This window comes from Trachypithecus francoisi, unplaced genomic scaffold (genome assembly GCF_009764315.1).
Source record: "Trachypithecus francoisi isolate TF-2019V2 unplaced genomic scaffold, Tfra_2.0 Lachesis_group4, whole genome shotgun sequence".
Classification (NCBI taxonomy): domain Eukaryota; kingdom Metazoa; phylum Chordata; class Mammalia; order Primates; family Cercopithecidae; genus Trachypithecus; species Trachypithecus francoisi.
Window position 1 is genome coordinate 38,208,321 of NW_022681469.1, and position 19,083 is coordinate 38,227,403.

General features: G+C 38.0%; 1 protein-coding gene across 2 annotated transcripts in view; it reads right to left on the reverse strand.

The window, feature by feature from the left end:
* Positions 1 to 14,382: 14,382 nt before the first annotated feature.
* The window catches only part of ING3 (inhibitor of growth family member 3), a 32,945-nt gene continuing 28,244 nt past the window's right edge, over positions 14,383 to 19,083 (reverse strand). For both annotated transcript variants that reach the window (XM_033191932.1, XM_033191931.1), the window contains 2 exons: positions 16,803 to 16,841; positions 14,383 to 15,316 (listed from right to left, as the gene is read on the reverse strand). In XM_033191932.1, the coding sequence (XP_033047823.1) occupies positions 15,200 to 15,316; positions 16,803 to 16,841 (156 nt within the window). In that variant the 3' untranslated portion in view covers positions 14,383 to 15,199. The remainder of the gene's footprint in view (positions 15,317 to 16,802; positions 16,842 to 19,083) is intronic.

Here is a 19,083-nt window from a genome sequence, read left to right on the forward strand (position 1 = left end):
GTCCAGAATCAGCTCAATCTAATTCTGTGCAGACCTTCGGGTGGACGCTGCTAATAGTGCAATTCTGCAAATCCCCTTCCACTTCTGCTGAGGCTGTCAAGGGGAAAGGAGATCAGTCTGGTGCATGTCGCTCTCTTCCCCAGTCCTTGCTTTGCGAACTCTGGATACCCAGGGCTGTCTTAGCGCATAGCAGGCATTATTTAAAGGCTCTGGACCTGAAGAGGTTTTCAAACTTGTTTCTAAGCCAAACTCTAGTGGGCTGAGGCTCTCCGTGAGGCCACACCCCTAGAGTGAGCCCCACCCCAGAGGGACGCTGCTGTCAGCCCCTTGTATTTTGAGAGACAGAGCGCCCCCTAGGGGTGTCCGGCTATCACAGATTCAGAGAAATGGGCATCTAGAGATCTTTGCTTGTGAGAAAACCTTTTAACATCTTATAGAACAAATTAATTAACACATTACAGAAGAAATATTCACATGGAAGCTGGATTCATCCAAAGCCCTTGCATGTATCGCCTCCAGTGGCTTTAATATTATTTTACGTATAGGTTCAGAGTCCTTAATCTCATGACAAATGGGATAGAGAAAAATAAAGTGACTCTTTACTTTCAGAAGCCAAAAGAGTTTTAAGAGAAAATGGATGAACAATGGTGGTATAGGACATATCGTTTTGGTGGATGCAATGTGATTTGAGAGATAATAAGAATTATGAGATTTCTAAATTGGAATCCAGGGTGTAACAGTACTGTCACTGAGTGATAAGGAATAGGAAGACAGTTCTATTAAGCTCTGTTAAGGCAAGAAGTCTGAGTTTGGGGAATCTAAAGAGTCATTCTTATGCTTTATTAAATTGTTGAGAACAAGGTACAGAAAAAAGAGTGAATAAGATGCTAAAATAAAATTGTCTTTGGGTTGGGAGAAATGAATACAACAGTATTAAAAATTTTAAGAAGACGATATAGCTAGACTTCAAATAATGGGAATAGGGAAGAAGGTGGAAAATTAGTATCCCAGAAATGATTCTAGTGGATTGAAGAACCCAATTCCCCATTTTAACTAGTGAGTCCAAGGGAGTGGAAGAAGGCAGTAAGGAAATATTTGCAAGAGAGAGAAAAGATGTAGTATGAGAAGGTGTTAACAAGAGGTGGAAAGGAGATACACCAGGAATTATCACCAAATAGACTAAGGCGATCCACAAGCATCTGATTTTAGAGTAAACCCAATCTGGATACGATTTCACGGCACTGCCTTTTATCAGCTGTTCTTAAACAAGTGGTTTGACCGAAGTCTCAGCTTTCCTCATTCGTGAAATAAGGATATTAATGTTTCCTTTAAAGTGTTGTTGGTACAATTAGATGAGATAATATATGAAAGCAACTAAGCATTCTGTGAGTATTTGCTGGATAAATGAATGCTGAATGCATGTCTGCTAAGGTTTGAATCCTGAGGCTGTGCTCCGTCCTCACTGAGCTTATGGGTGATGTGGCGTCAGACACATAAAAAGATAATTATCAAATAATGAGCCCCGTGGAACATCTAAACACCAAAAGCAAACATGAGCTCTTAGTTCTCTTCCGTTCCCTCTTTGAGATAGAAGTGCACTCACCAGCAGATGCTTGTTTGGGAGGATGAGGGCAAGGGTGGCATGAAAGAAGCATGTGGAGACTCTACCTGGGACGTATTTATACCTGAGCAGTAGGTTACACACATTCGAATAGAATGATAGAGCCTGAAGGAGTCAAGAGTGAATGAGGCCAGTCGTGATGTCGCACACCTATAATCCTAGCACTTTGGGAGGCCAAGGAGGAAGAATCACTTGAGCCCAGGAGTTTGAGACCAGGCTGGGCAACATGGCGAAACTCCATCTCTGCAAAAAAATACAAAAATTAGCTGAGCATGTTGGTGTGTGCCTGTGGTCCTAGCTACTCAGGACGCTGAGGTGGGAGGATCACCTGAGCCCGGGGAGGTCAAAGCTACAGTGAGCCATGATTGTGCCACTGCACTCCAGCCTGAACAACAGACTGAGATCCTGTCTCAAAAACAACAAAACAAAACAAAAAACAGGGAATAATAAAGACAGAGAACAAGTTAGTTTAGGGATGAGGTGAGAGGGTAAATATTCACTAGAACCATGAGGCTGTAGATTCTGACAGTGTTTCAGACTAAATGCTTTTGTGCATATAATTTCATAAATTCTAGTTTACACTAAATAATTTCAGTATTCAAGGGCCTGTATTTAAGCAGATTAATCTGAGACAATCGATTAACAGACCTTTCAGGATCCTATCATTTCGAGTTTGGACAAAACAGAAACATCTTTCTCCCCAAACCTCTCCAACACAAAATATATGCTCCCTTCCCACACATTTCATTTGGTCTTTGGTATGGAGTGGGGGTAAGAGGAAAGTATGCACTCAAATAATTGTTTGAAGAAGGTATTTTTTAAATTTTATTTTTTTAAACTAGGGAATAAAAGTATTCTTAACATAAAATTCCAGTGTTGGATTCGGAACTTTGGGAAAGTAATACATTTCTCTACCCCTCTGCGTCCCATCTTTCTCATAAAACAGGGGTTTCAGGGATCAACTGATGACCTCAAAGGTCACCCTAGGCTACGAAAATGTATGCTTTTAGGGATACATTTTGACAGGGATTTCCTCTCTGTCTTCAGATTCTGGGCTCTGTTGCTTTTCTGCAGGGAACAGCCTTTCCCTTTCAAGATATTATCTGACTATGATAAGGTAAAATCCAGCTGTAGTTACAAGCAGAAGTCATGAATTAAGTGCTGGAAGTCTTATCAGCAATGCCTGGTCTCTAACCTTCCAGCACTTCTTCCCTAGAAAGTTTGACAGCCCTCTTCTCAGCTCCTATCACCTCTTATCTAATGCTGACTCTGGAACTTGTCCCATAAGCTATGAACTTAAGATGATGTTTTTAAACCTTGAATGATACACTGAATCTCTACTATGCAGAAACATCACCCTTGGTGCTGGGTGAAACAGAAGACATATGGCAAATACTATGAACAACTGAAATATAAGAAACACACTGATGAATGGGTGACAGCACGATAACTGCTGCAACAAATAACTGTAAAATTTCATTAGCTTGATACAACAAGAGCTCATTTCTCACTCACATCATTTTTAAATGTTTTTCAGTTTTCTCTAAGACATTTGGTACCTAAGGTCCTCCCACCTGGTGACTTTCCATAACCTAGAATTTTGGATACTCACTGGGATCCTCTGCCTCCCATCAGCAGAAAATGGATGAGGAAAGGGCATGGTGAATTTTGTGGGAGGTCTTTTATGGGTCAAGCTTCAAATTGGCATATATCTCTTGTGCCATATTCTATTGTCCAGAGCCTATTCACATGGACACACCTAATGGAAATGGAGTTGTGAAATGAAGTCTAGCTACATGCCCAGGAGGAAAAGGAAATAAGGCTGATAACCAGATAGCAGTCCCAGCCACAACTAAGATGGATATATTCCAAGAACCATGGAGAACCAAAATAAGGAGTTCACATCATTTGAGAGGTGATAAGAAAAAAGTAGCCACTTCTCGACTGGGGCCTTAACAAGTTGCAAAGATTTCAACTCCTGCAAGAGGGAAAATAAAGGTCTTATGTCTTAGTAGGAGACCACTGAGACATAGCTGAAAAAAAAAGTGTTAGCTACAGATCAAGGAGGGCTATCATTTCCAAGTTTAACAGTTTATTTAGCCTTCATCTGTCCGGAGCCGTGTAGCCCGGATATTGCTGTGGCCTCTGTTGCTTAAGCTCCACATTGCGGAGACAGATGGCGCACTTCCTGGTTCTTCATCATCAAACCTTCCCGCGCGCGCGAACTTTTCCCGCCGGCGGGTAAATTACCTCCCGCGCCGGGAGAGACTAAGCCTACCGAGCATGCGCCCGGTGACGTCTTTCATTCCCCGCCTGCTCCTAGCCCTTCCCCTATTGTCAGCCTATATAAGGCGTTGCTTTTCCACCATTAAACGAGACTTGATCAGAGCACTGTCTTGTCTCCATTTCTTGTGTCTCTTGTCTCTTTCCATTCCCACCCCCTCCTCCAGGGTCTGCGTTGTTCATCCCGCGGGTCGGGACACGTGGCGCCCAACGCCGGGCTTGGATACGAGGGAATTGCGTGAGGAAGAGGGCGCATAGGACGGCCGGCAGCTAAAGTAAAGAGAAATCCCTTCAACCGCCGCGGGAGCCTGCTGCGTCGGAATTAAGGAGATGAACCCCAATTACAAATTCCTCTGGATCCTAGTGCTGACTTACCAAGCATTCCAGGCATTCCAAGTTCATGCCGGCTTTGGCGATCCACGTGAAGCCATTACAATAATACAACAGCGACATGGTAAGCCTTGTGATTGCGCTGGGGGATATTTTGCCAGCCCACCTGAAACCTATATCACAACTGTATCCTGTTCCTCTTGCCATACCCAGTAATGACTCATATTCCACATCCAATCCTTCCTGCCCCATCATTCCCCCCCTTTTAGTGCAGCCCTTCGAGTTTGCTAACTCCTCTTGCATCTATTCCCCGTTTCGTAATGACTCATATGATATTGATGTAGGCATAGTTGAATTTACTAATTGCTCTATTGTCTCTAATGCTTCCCATTCCTGTGTGCCCCAAATAGTTCAGTTTTTGTATGTGGCAATAATAAAGCATACACATACTTGCCACAAACTGGACGGGACTTTGTGTCCTAGCCACCCTTCTGCCAGATATAGACATTATTCCTGGAGATGAACCTATACCTATTCCAGCCATAGATCACTTTTTAGGAAGACCCAAAAGAGCAATACAATTTATCCCTTTACTTGTAGGATTAGGCATAACTACTGCCGTAACGACTGGGGCTACTAGCCTAGGGGGTTCTGTTACTCAATACACCAAATTATCTCGCCAATTGATCTCAGATGTACAGGCCATTTCAAGTACTATACAAGATCTACAAGATCAGGTAGACTCTCTGGCAGAAGTAGTGCTTCAAAATAGAAGAGGCCTAGATTTACTAACTGCAGAACAGGGAGGTATCTGCTTAGCTCTACAGGAAAGGTGTTGTTTTTACGCCAACAAGTCCGGATCGTCAGAGACAAAATCAAACGACTGCAAGAAGATTTGGAAAAACGACGGAAAGAAATGATTGAAAACCCATTTTGGACTGGTTTCCATGGACTCCTCCCCTATATTTTACCCTTGTTAGGCCCTTTGCTTTGTTTATTGCTGTTACTTTCTTTAGGACCTATAATCTTCAATAAGCTCATGACATTCATTAAGCAACAAATCGAGGCAATCCAAGCCAAACCCATACAGGTCCATTATCATCGCCTTGAACAAGAAGATCACGGTGGTCCATACTTACACTTGCTATAAACCACCTTCCTTGTGCGCTGAACTGGACAGCCAATGACGGGTAAGAGAGTGTCATCCCTCACTAACCTAAGACAGGAGGGCCGTCATAGCTACTGCCTAATCCCATGACGGGTACCAGTGAAGAGATGTGTCACTCCAACCTAAGACAGGCGCAGTTCCCGAGGGAATATCTTCTAGTCGTTTAATAATATAATAAAAAGGGGGACCTGTCGGAGCCGTGTAGCCCGGATATTGCTGTGGCCTCTGTTGCTTAAGCTCCACATTGCGGAGACAAGATGGCGCACTTCTGGTTCTTCATCATCAAACCTTCCCGCGCGCGCGAACTTTTCCCGCCGGCGGGTAAATTACCTCCCGCGCCGGGAGAGACTAAGCCTACCGAGCATGCGCCCGGTGACGTCTTTCATTCCCCGCCTGCTCCTAGCCCTTCCCCCTATTGTCAGCCTATATAAGGCGTTGCTTTTCCACCATTAAACGAGACTTGATCAGAGCACTGTCTTGTCTCCATTTCTTGTGTCTCTTGTCTCTTTCCATTCCCACCCCCTCCTCCAGGGTCTGCGTTGTTCATCCCGCGGGTCGGGACATTCATCTGCAGACAGTAGGAATCAAAAAAATTTATTTCCCAGATTTATTAGTGAAGATATGGTAGTTTTCAGGGTAGGGTGACCATTGTCTCCAATTATCTGAGAATATTGTTATGTTACCATTACCTTCTATTGTAAACCCAGAAAGCAAAATCTCCTTTGTTTTATGGGTAGGAAAAGAACAGCATGAGTCAAATGCATGTGCTTATTCTCTTTAGTGCAAAACACATGTAAGATTTAATTTTAAAATCTATGTGAAATGTCAGATTCCTGCTTTAGAGTCCTTCACTGTCCCTTAGGAGATACATGCTGTATTCAATTAAGGTATATGCAAATGCCTCTGATGATGTATTATTCCACAGGGTTATGCATACATACAGTGTAACTTTTGTACAGACTATGGACTTCAATTTAAGACACCTGAATCTTTTATGAAGCTTTCCGTGCATTTTTGAAAAATGAAGATTTCCCTCTTCCATTTCAGTGGTCCTAAAACCACCCTAGGCTGTGAAGGGTGATAGCAGGATATGGCAAAGGTCCAGGAATTGTGTCAAAGGGTGATAGGAAGAATGTGCAGGACTCCCCTCGTGCACAGCATTTGTCCAGTTTACACATGAAAGTAAAATGCCACAGTGAAAATTCTTCATTTTGCTACTATTCCTTTCTTAGTTTTTGTTTGTCAATCTCTTTGTAAGTTTCTAGATGAACAAAGAGCCCAGATAGACCAAATCCTCCAAACTAAATGCTTTTGATGTTAGATTGTACATCAGACCTGTGTTTCTGAGCATATAAATCACCTAGAGTTCCCCTATGCTAACACTCGGTGCTGCCTGTTTTAAATGGGACATACACACTTTCAGTTCTCCACAGTTTTCAACCGGTCACTTTATTTTTCACAACTTACTCTTTTTAATAGAAATTTTGAATTTGCTTGCGCCAGTACCAGAGTGATTTTCATTACATTTGTGCTGAATTTTAGTTACTAGTGTACTTATAATCCTTTGCCATATAAACTGCTTATGATGGAAGATTTTATTCACCTCCATCCCCTGGGAGCATCCAGCATCCTTGGCAAGTGATTGTTTAAAAAATTTATATTTATAGAATTCTACACATCATAAATTCAAATATTTTCCATTATTATTTCAATTTTTCCACAAGGTTTCACATTATGGTAACATTTAACTAAGTAGAGGCAATTTTGTCCCTCCAAACAGGAGACATTTGGGGGGTAATTCTAAAGATGTTTTTGGTTGTCACAACTGGCAGGGGGTGGTAAGGCAGAGGCAGAGTTGCTACTGACTCCTAGTGTACAGAAGCCAGGAGTGCTGCTAAATGTACCCTCCAATGTACAGTACAGCCCCCACAAAAAAGAATCACTTGGCACAAAATGTTGAAAGTGCTGAAGTTGGGCAGCAAAAGAAATAGTCAACAGACAACCTGGAAGTGGGAGAAAATATTTGCAAACTATGATCCAACAATGAGCTAAGATCCAGAATCTACAAGGAACTCAAACAACTCAACAAGAAAACACAAATAACTCCATTAAAACGTGGGGAAAGAGCATGAACACTTTTCAAAAGAAGACATACAAGTGGCCAAAAAAAAACATATGAAAAAATCAACATCACTAACCAGAGAAATGCAAATTAAAACCACAGTGAGATACCATCTTACACCAGTCAGAATGGCAAAAAGTCAAAAAACAAAAGATGGCCGAACATGGTGATTCACGCCTGTAATCCCAGCACTTTGGGAGGCCGAGGCAGTTGAACCCAGGAGTTTCAGATCAGCCTGGCCAACATGGCGAAACTGCGTCTCTACTAAAAATACAGAAATTAGCTGGGAATGGTGGTGCATGCCTGTAATACCAGCTACTCAGGTGGCTGAGGCACGAGAATTGCTTAAACCCAGGAGGCGAATGTTGTAGTGAGCTGAGATCCACTACAGCCTGAGCATCAGAGGGAGACTCTCTCTAAAACAAAACAACAACAAAACAAAAAATAGAAAAACAAAAGATGTTGGTGAAGATGCAGAGAGAACAGGGAAAACTATACACTGCTGGTGGGAAAGTAAATTAATACAACCTCCATGAAAAACCCTATGGATATTTCTCAAAGAACTAAAAACAGAACTACCACTGGATCCAGCAATCCCATAATGGGTATCTTCCCAAAGGAAAAGACATCATTATATCAATCTAACAGTCATACCATCCTGAACACACCTGATCTCATCTGATCTCAGAAAGTTAAGCAGGGTCAGGCCATCAGGCCTGATTGATTGGACAGGAGACACAATTAGTCAAAAAGATACCTGTACTCATATGTTTATTGCAGCACTAGTCACAATAGCAAAGATATGGAATCAAACTAAATGTCCATCAACTGTGGATCGGATTTTAAAAATGTAATACACATACACACACACACACACACACACACACACATACACCATAGGAGTACTATTCAGCCACAAAAAAAGAATGAAATAAATGTCTTTTGTACCAACACGAACGGAACTGGAGGGCATTTTCCTAAGTGAAATAAGACATCAAATACCACATGTTCTCCACTTATAAGTGGGAGCTAAACAATGGCTACACCATCGACAGACAGAGTGGAATAACAGATACTGGAGAGCCCAAAAGGAGGGTGGCGTGGAGGGGGACTGAGGGTGGAAAAATTACCGATTGGGTACAATGTTCACTATTTGTGCAACAGATACACTAAAAGCCCAGACTTCACCATTATGCAATAGAGTCATGTAACAAAACTGCATGTGTACCACCAAAACCTATAAAAATAAGAATTTATTTAAAGTGTTAAGGTGAAGAAACTCAAAATTAACTGAACAAATAGTTGTTGCACATTTTTTTACATATGGCTGCCTGAAATTTGTCTGTTACTTAAGTTACAATAGTAACTTATGGCAATGACATGATTAACTTCCTTAGAATTTTAGCCATTTCCCGAATGTGTAATTATACTGCTTCCCCAAACAAATGCAACTTTGGGCATATAATTTCCTTTAAGCCTCTCAAATTTGTCTTTGAAGTTTGCATCCTCTAAAAGATTATATATACAGATACAGAAATATATCTGTATATATGTATACACACATTCTAAAAGAGAGACAGGTAGAATGACTTCAATTAGTGAGCACACATGTAAAATGGGGGCGGGTGGGAGGGGTGAGGTAAACACTTCGTTGGGTAAATATTTAACGCAATGAATTATACTATTTTTTTTCATTACTTTCTTCAGGACACAAATTTATACCTTGGTATGGAGCCAGAATTTCTGTTTGAATCAGTTCAATCATATATAAAACATTTAACTTTCATTTGTTGTATGACAGCTCAAACAATGTTCTCCATGAAGAATCTCATGTGTCTTCTCTGTAAACCTGCAAAACAAGATTCTTTGGAAACTGTATACATTTTTTTAAATGTCTCAAAATAACCACATAATTTAGCTTGTTTTCTTTTCCCTTTTCTTGCTTTCTTTTTTCAATGTAATCACAATTCAGTCATTTCCATTTTCAAAAATAAAAGGTATTTTAAAACTTTTATGTAAGTATAATTTGATTATCTGAAAATTGATGTGTGTGATGTGGATGGGAGGGAGGAAGGTTTTGTCTCACCCCTTCAATGAATGCTGGCATTCATGTAGCTGATCTGGCTGGGTAAGAAGGAAACATTCTTTGACTGAGTGTACAGCCCTTTGGTCACATTCCACCACATAAAGTCAAAAGGTTACTTCTATATCTAATCTAAACCGTATGATCTCTAACAATATATAACCTTTTTTTTTTCTTTTTTTCAACAGATCACTCTTTTAAAAACATTTATGCACGGTGACCACTGGTAAAGTGAAAATGTGTTTTGGCACATTTGGGAAACCCACAAAAATTATCTTTACAACCACTTCCTCAAAGCATTCAAGAAAAAAAAATGAATGACCATATTAAGATAAATACACAAATACTTCAAGGATATAATCATAAACTTTGATAAACTCTAATGGGATATATACCAAGGAGGTCATATCCCATTAGAATTAGATTTTACTCATACCTCATATTTACCTGAGCATAAATATAAGGCAATCCATTAGAATGATTTTACTAATATTATAACTAGTTTTATTGAGACCAAATTGTTTAAATATTAAAACTAGTTATAATATTAGTGAAATCATTCTAATGGATTGCCTCATATTTATGCTCGACTCAAATGTATGAGGCATTACATTCGACTTATACAGCTTTTTAAAGTAACCTGACACCTGTTACAATTGTTCTTATTTTAATGTTTCAGAATGGAGGGTTCCTGTACTGGAGCAGATTTAACAATGCAACCAGAATTCTCAGCAAACTATCGCAAGGATGAAAAACCAAACACTGCATGTTCTCACTCATAGGTGGAAATTGAACAATGAAGACACTTGGACACAGGAATGGGAACATCACACACCGGGGCCTGTTGTAGGGTGGGGGGAGCGGGGAGAGATAGCATTAGGAGATATACCTGATGTAAATGACGAGTTAATGGGTGCAGCACACGATCATGGCACATGTATACCTACGCAACAAACCTGCACGTTGTACACATGTACTCTAATAGAACTTAAAGTATATACATATAAAAGAATAAAGCAACAAAAACTCAAAAAAAAATAATTAACATATGACCACTAATTTTTCCCACAACTGATATGAAACCTGTAAATGTTTTCAATTAGTCTGTCCTCAAAGACTAGCAGCATACTAGTATACACCTTCCCAAGGAGAGCTATTCGTATTAATTAACGTAGGCAGGTAGAGGTGGAGAAAGTGTATAAACCACACATCAACAGACACAGCCACACTCTCACGTCCCACACTGGCAATAAGTGCCATCAAATCTTCAACTTTTAATAAGCAGCAGAAAGATGAATGATTATAATGTTCTCTTCTGTAATTTCCTTTAACAGTGAAGAAAGTTAAAAGTGGTACCTGATTAACTAAAAACTGAATTATACAGCTCTAGAGAGTTTATTCAGAAATTATTAAATTGCTTTCGAATGAATATTTTAATAATGTGTAGGCATCTAACAATCTATTAGTTAAAACACAGACTTAGAAGGTATAAGTGACTTACTGCTTAAAACAGAAACAGCTGGCTAGGCACAGTGACACACCTGTAATCCTAGCACTTTGGGAGGCCAAGGCGGGCAGATCACAAGGTCAGGAGTTCAAGACCAGCCTGGCCAGCATGGTGAAACCTTGTCTCTACTGAAAATACAAAAATTAGCTGGGCATGGTGGCACATGCCTGTAATCCCAGATACTCAGGAGACTGAGGCAGAAGAATTGCTTGACTCTGGGAGGCGGAGGTTGCAGTGAGCCAGGATCATGCCACTGTACTGCAGCCTGGGCAACAGAGCGAGACTCCACCTCAAAAACCAACCAACCAACCAACAACAATAAAAAAACAAAAAAGTAAAGGCCAGGAGTTCAAGACTAGCCTGGGCACACACACTTAAGGCCAGGAGTTCAAGACTAGCCTGGGCAACTGAGAACCTGTCTCCACAAAAAATATAAAAATTGGCCAGGCATTGGTGGTGCATGCCTGTCATCACAGCTACTTGGGAGGCTGAGGCAGGAGGATCGCTTGAGCCCAGGAGGTAGAGGCAGCAGTGAGCTATAATTGTGTCACTGTACTCCAACCTTGGTGACAGAGTGAGACTCTCACTCAAAAAACCCAGAAACCTGAAGTTAGTTCATCTTTAAATCACTTTAAACTTTATTTCTCTGTAGCAGAATCAGATCATGAATATTAAGATCCTGGATCAGAAACTATAAACCGGTTCAGCAGTTTTGATTTTATTATCTAAATAAGGAAATCTAAAAATCTTGACTAGCAATTTTAATTTGTCTTTCAAAAATCAAGGGAAAGATCCACCCAAATTTAACATTTTCCAACTTACAGACTAATTAATTTTAAGTCATCCCTACTTTATAATCTTAATAAGGGAACATACTTAAATCAGTGATTTCATTGAACTGTTAAAATAATCATAACTATAGTTAAACAACAATAAGTAAATGTTACCCTAGACTCCTATGACAAACAATTCCTGCTCTTCATGAATAGACTCTTGCTGTCTTTTGGCTTCTTTCCCTGACACTGTCTACCTGCCTCACGGCCACTCTTTCCAGACTGCCTTAAGTTCCAGAATGCATGTGGCCTTGAAGAGTCTCTTCTGCCTTGAACACCATCTCTACTACATCTGTCTTTAGGACTCAGTTCAAATGATAGCTGCTTTGTTAATTCTTCTTGATTATTTCAGTAATCAATTTCCCTGCTTCCCAGTGTTCTCCCAGTGCTTTGTATATCCATTACAGCATTTATCAAGATACCACATTTAACATGTCTGCCCCCAACTCCCCCCACATACATATAATACCTTCGTATGTATATTCTCAGCATCTAGGTGCTTAATATTTGTAAAGTTAAATAATATTGTTGAGGGTCTTTTTTTCTCTTAACACCCATCTGCTAAAAACTAAATGTATTTTTATCTGTGAGAGCTGAGGGGGAAACCACTGCAATGTCTACACATTAAAGAGTATCTTACCCCTTTATAACCCAAGTTTGTTAGACATTTATTTGCACAAGATTAAAATAATTAATTAGGTCAATAAGACCATTTCTAAAGTCTAAGGACAAAGGGCACTAACACTGCACAAACTTAAAATGGTTAAAAACCTAAAACGTGGAATTTGCTTTAAAGGAGAAGAGAGCAAAAAAATATAAACTGCCCTAGAAAAGAATGATTGTATGCTGATCAAACACTCAGCCTCATTTTGGCATTTAATTAAGCCATTTATTGCTTCAAATGTGTCACCATGAACATTTTGATATACACTCCACAGCAGTAAGGCCTCAGTTTTCACCACCTACGAACTCTGAACCCACATTTGGATATTTTGTCCCACCAACTGTTACATGAGTTTTGCGCAACAGATAATTTGAATGTTTACTTTATAATACCAGAAATACTTACTTTGCCGCTTGGTGTAAATGTCACAAAGAATATTAATAGTTGGCCACATTTTTTGGGGGGCGATGAGGTAGTTCCATGTTTGGGCCCATTATATATGATTCAGATATTAACAGGTTCTACCCATTACTAAATATATGCACCAAATTTTGGTTTCTTTCTTTATACATGCTTCATAAAATATTCAGTGTTTGAGTTTAAAACTTGTCAAAGTGTTTTCTAAGTGATTTGGTAAGGAGTGGAATTCACACACTGAAAGGGGATGTAGCAGCTGGAAAACAGGATGTTCCTGACTCGGACAAAGAACTTTCTTTTCAAATAAGGCTGTACATAAGGCTTTTTCTTTTGACCAATTCTATAAAATGAATGAGATTGGAATAGTCACAATATATAGAGGAGGTAAATGATACATGTGAGTATTTCCAGGCAATATACATTGATAAACGAATTGAATACTACATTATTTATCACTTCTTAAAGGGTTATAACATCTCAAAATATTGAGTATCATGATATGGTGAAAATCACGATATTATGAAATCATGAGTACCCACAAATGAACCTAACTTGTTTAGGGGGCTGGCAGAGTTGTATAATCAGACTGTGGCAGCTCAGAATCATGGGATCTCAAAGGTGGAAGAGACCTCTGAAATCCCCTATCTACCTCACACCCTTTGGGTAGCACTGCAAAGATTTTACACTGTTATCTGAATAAGTTCTAAGAAGCTCGTAAGTGGTTTAATTAAAGCAGAAATCTGATGGACCCCGTATGTTTCAATATAAAAGATATATGATGCATTAAGTATCTTAAAAGTTAAGGATTTTTCTATAGACCAGACTCAATATTATACTTCAAATAAAACCTCCACTATGCAAATTTATAATTTAAATAGCACCTATAGAATAAGACCTATACTGCAGTCAGTATCACCCTGGTGCAATAAGCCCAGAGCAATACAAAATTTGAATTAACTGTCGTATCAGTAAGTGGCAGAATCGAAAATAGCTGAATTTGAAGCTCCCAACCAGGGGCGGTCTCTTCCCTCTATTTGGATACATTGCCTCCAGTCAAAACACCCATGACCATTATTTTCATTTTAACTGCTGTACTTACACTTCTTTCATGTCTTTTAGACTGAAGGAAAAGCCAGAAGATGTTCTAAAAAAAAAATACATTGGCATTTCAAATTTACATTAAAAATATCTTTCCTGTATTCTCATATACACAAATTCTAAACATTATTAAAGACATCACAGATTACACAGTATTCTGTGTCCTGGGCCTCTGACTCTTTTTAGATTACGGAAGTTGAGAATTAATTGGAATTCAGAAATTTTCATTATTAAGTATGTAAAGTATAAATACAAGTAATTTTTTAAAAACTTTATTTTAACACCTAATACAATTGCAATTTTAAGGATTACTTGCACAAAAAAATAAACACATTTGGTATAAAAATGTATCACTTTAACGCCCTTGCCCCTTCAGTCCCCCACCCCCTCCCTCATGAACTGCACTCTATCTGGATGCAGAAACATAGAAAGACTAATGGCACAAATTACTTTTTACCTACAGGAGTTTCTGTTTATGTACCCAGGTACTCTAGAGGATACCAGCCCACTTTATCACATGAACCATTTCCTTCAGCCTGCTGAATTAGTTTCACAAAGAAACAAAGCTTATTATAAAGGCATTTTAAAAACCATTATCTTAAATTCTTTTTAGAAGCACTGACTTTTTTTTTTGTTTTTTTGCAACCATTTATATACAGTGTTACATAACAGCTCTGGAGTACAGTACATGCAGCAGAATATACCTGTTGAATATAAAATATTTTCCTTAAAATCTTCATCATTGGAATTCCTTGAAGTCTAAATCATAGAATGCCCATTACTTTGAGAAAATGGTTGAGGAGTACAAATGTCTGCATATGTTGGCCACTGAAATAATCCAAGGCTAACTGGAATAATATTCATAGCACACCAGGAGTGCATAAATAATTTACTTACATTATTAAAATACAACCCATAAAATTCAAGTTCAAGATCTTATAGGATTGTCTATGTAAATCCTTTAAGTGGTTGCCTGGAAATGCATTGTTTCCTCTTTCTCTTCTCTTCTTTTTAAAGTCCTATATAAAATGTTCAGCTGAAGTTTATTTCTTCCTCAAACAAAAGGACCACCTTTATTTGTGTCTGCTGCCTCTTCTCTTCATTGCAGCAGTGCACTGTGGACAGTACCATTTGCCTTTTGGTGCCTCTGTCAATCCAACGCAGCCATAATGGAACCACTCTATAGGGCACTAGAGGCAAAATTGCAAAAAAACAAGTTTTCAGTACTTCTGAAGGCAAGAGAGTATATTAAAATATGCTCAGGAGACTGAATAATCCATTTAATTTGACAATAATTGGATGCGTAACATCAGAATTTTTAGATCTAGATTATTTAGACATCATTTAGACCAAACGATAAGCTTCAGGAATGAGGAAATGAAGGCACAAAAAATTACGCATCTTCATGAATCCTGAGGTCCATGTAATCTAGGCCCATCATCCTAATGAATGAAAATTCACTAATTTTCAACTTTCAAGGGCAAAAAGAAGTGAGATGAGTCTTCTACGTAGAAGGTAAATATATCTTAAGATTTTATTTAATAGCCTTATTTGCTGTCTCATAAAGCAGAATAAGCTGATTGTAATTAAAGACATTAATTTATGTCTTACTCCCTGGATTTCCTACCTGGGTGTTTCTATTCCTAGAAATGTAGAGAAAAAGTATTCCTCTTTGAAACATATTAAGCAGAAAACTCTTTCATGGAAAGTCTTAGCACTCTAAAGAGCACAACTGGGAATAAGAAGAATCAGAGAAGCATGATGCTGGTACTCACAGAAATCTCATTCATCATTTTCACTAACTGTGCCAGAAGAGTTTACAGTGATATTCTTGAAATGGCTGGGCAATACTGTTTTTGCAATAACCACAAACAGCCTACAAGGAAGGGATTCTACATAGGGAAATAGAAGGAGGGTCTGTCCCCATCTATGTGAGCATGTTGTCGTGACCCTATCAGGTCTAGGAAAAGTACACATTTTAATGCACCTAGCCAACCCCCTCAATCTTCAGATTGTTTTACAAATTTAAAACTCTTGTTAATCTTAGGATCCCATCACTACTAAATAAGGAGGGAGGCAAAATTACTAGACAATATTCTCAGTATTGAATAAAAATACGTATCTCTAACTAAAATTAAGTCTCCTAAAAACCAGGAATTCCTTCCTTTCAAATTTCCTTTACTTTTCAGATCAGAGGTGGCTCTTATCAGCTGACACCTGCACAGTACAGTAAAAAATATTATACTCATGAGAGGAAGATAATCTCACATTAGATCCTCAATTATCCCACCCTTCACTTTAGCACGGTGCAGCCTGAAAGAATGAATTGTTTTAAAATTCCATTTCTTCAATGTGATAAATGAACCGGATTCTAGTAAACACAGTATTTTTTAGCAAAGGGAAAGGAGGATATTTATAATTTTGATACAACATAACACTTCTGAGACAAACCATCTGCACAGAAAACCATAAAATTAGCTTTAAAAATTAAAATAGGGAACATATTAAGGGACATCACCCTATTTTGAAGAGGAATATTCTAGCATTAGCACAACATAATTAATATACCCGCAAACCTGTTTTCTTAAACCAAGCCATATAGCATATAAGACAAATATTCAAGTAATGACAACCTGTGATTTTTTTCATTCCTAAATAGAAAAATTTAATACTTACATCTTGGTTATCACATCCCACCATCTCACCATAAGATACCTAGTTAAAAAAATAATTAAATATCTTTATTATGACTATGTAACAAACACCTAAATCCCAATTAACTGTTTATGATACTGCTGGAAAACAGAGGGAAATACACTGAATATACAATTACACTGAGAATCAAGGTATAATTAGTTTTTTCCTGAAATACTCTTTTGGGCAGCACGGGGCAAGTGTGGGAAGAAATGCACAAGAAATTATCTGCCCTTCAGAAGTCTGGAAGAACTTGCCATATAAATCACCGGGATGAAGGAGTCATCTTTCTGGGTAGTTCTTATTGTAAAAATTTTCAGTTTCTTTCTTGATTATTTACTTACTGAAAGTTTTTACTTCTTGGGTCACATTAGGTCATTTATATTTTTGCAATTAATAGTCCACTTCCTTGAAACTTCTAAATTTCTCTATTTTATGTCCTTTCTCATTTTGCTTTTGCTATTCATCACCAGCACTTTAGGGTGTAACTTGCTAATTGTTGAGTTCACTGAAGTTCTCAGTAGACTGAATAATTTTTCAGACAGGATTAACTAGATGGCATACCTTCTGATTCTCTGCATGAGTGAAAATATATTTACATGGTCCTATGCATAGAAATAACTTCTTTGAATATCAAGTTTTTGGGGGGCTCTTAATTTTTCCCAAAAAGCTCTACAGAAATATTTCATCACCTTCTAGTTTTTTAGTGTTACAGAGGAAAACTCTAGGTTCAGTCTGATTTTGTTCTTTTGCAAGTAATCTACTTTTGTTGTGAGAATACAGGATATGCTTTCCTTAATCATTTGTGCTGAAAAATGTTTATCAGGTGATAGTAGAACAGCTAACAAATTGTTAAAATTTTTAAAAATCGGATTGGTAACTCATACTGTTAGACAAAATAATCTGCTGATAGACTAAGACTTAAATGTGAAGAAACTGAAGCATGCAAAGAACTAGACAAAATCACATAAAAATTAGGAGAAAATATTATACAAGAAAAATTTTTATGGAAAGAAGAGCCAAAGAGAAAGCCCTTCTAAGTATATAATCCATGGCTTGCTTCATAAAAAAAAAGATTAACAGTCATAACTACAAAATATCAAAATTTTAGAATTATTAAAAATAACTAAATCAAGCAAATATTTAAAGCACATAATAAAAACAATAGAAAAATCAGCCAACACTATTAGATGTCAATTCATAATGTAAAAAACAAAAATGGTCAAAAGATGTCCAACTTTAATATTAGTGTATTTAAAACAATTGTGACATAAAACTATCAAATTGGTACTTAGGTTTTAAAAGAAAATAATATCCAGTTGTTGGACAGTGTTTAGTAAACAGGTATGTTCATTAATTTTTGGTAATAAATTTCTAGATAATATACTTTGGTAGTTTGTCAAATATTTATGCCTAATTTTATTGCTAAAAGATTATCAAAAAAATCAGATGTATAAAATGGATTACACTTTAAAAATGCCTATCTTAATATTATTCCTAATTTCAAACAAATTAAAACCACTAAAATAATCTATAGCTAGGAATAGGTTAAAAAAACTATAGTGGATGGTATAAGAGATAACTATGTGAAGATTTTAAAGATTTTTCTTTAAAATCATGTTTGGTATACCTGATTTAGAGAAAAAAGCCAGTAACAAGAAGGTATACACTGTGGTTCCTACTGACAAACTTACATACACACACGTGTATGCATTATATGCATATATATGTGTTATGAAATGCATACTTATGTCTCAAAATTCATATGTTGAAGCCCTAACCCCCAACGTGAGTGCAATTGGACACAGGGCCTGTGAGGAGGTGGTAAAGGTTAAACGAAGTCACAGAGTGGAGTCCTACTCTGAAAAGGCTGGTGCCCTTATAAGAAGAGACACCACAGCATACTTTTTCTCCCTCTACCATGTGAGGACCCAGTGAGAAGGCAGCAGTCTGCATCTAGGAAGAGAGCTCTCTTCCAGAACTGAGTCAGTGGACACCTTGATCTTGGACTTCCCAGCCTTCATACCTGTGAGAAAATAATTTTCTGTTGTTTAAGCTACCCAGTCTGTTGAATTTTATTAAGGCAGCCAATGTGCACGTGAGGTATATGGTAGTGGTACATCAAAAATGTTTAGTCACAGGTTGTATCTGAGGGCTAAGATTATGGGTAACATTTTTCTTTATACTCAATATTTACAGCAAATGTCACTTTTGTAAGAAGGGAGAAAAAAGTATACAAACAAAGCAGGGGTATTTTCAGTGA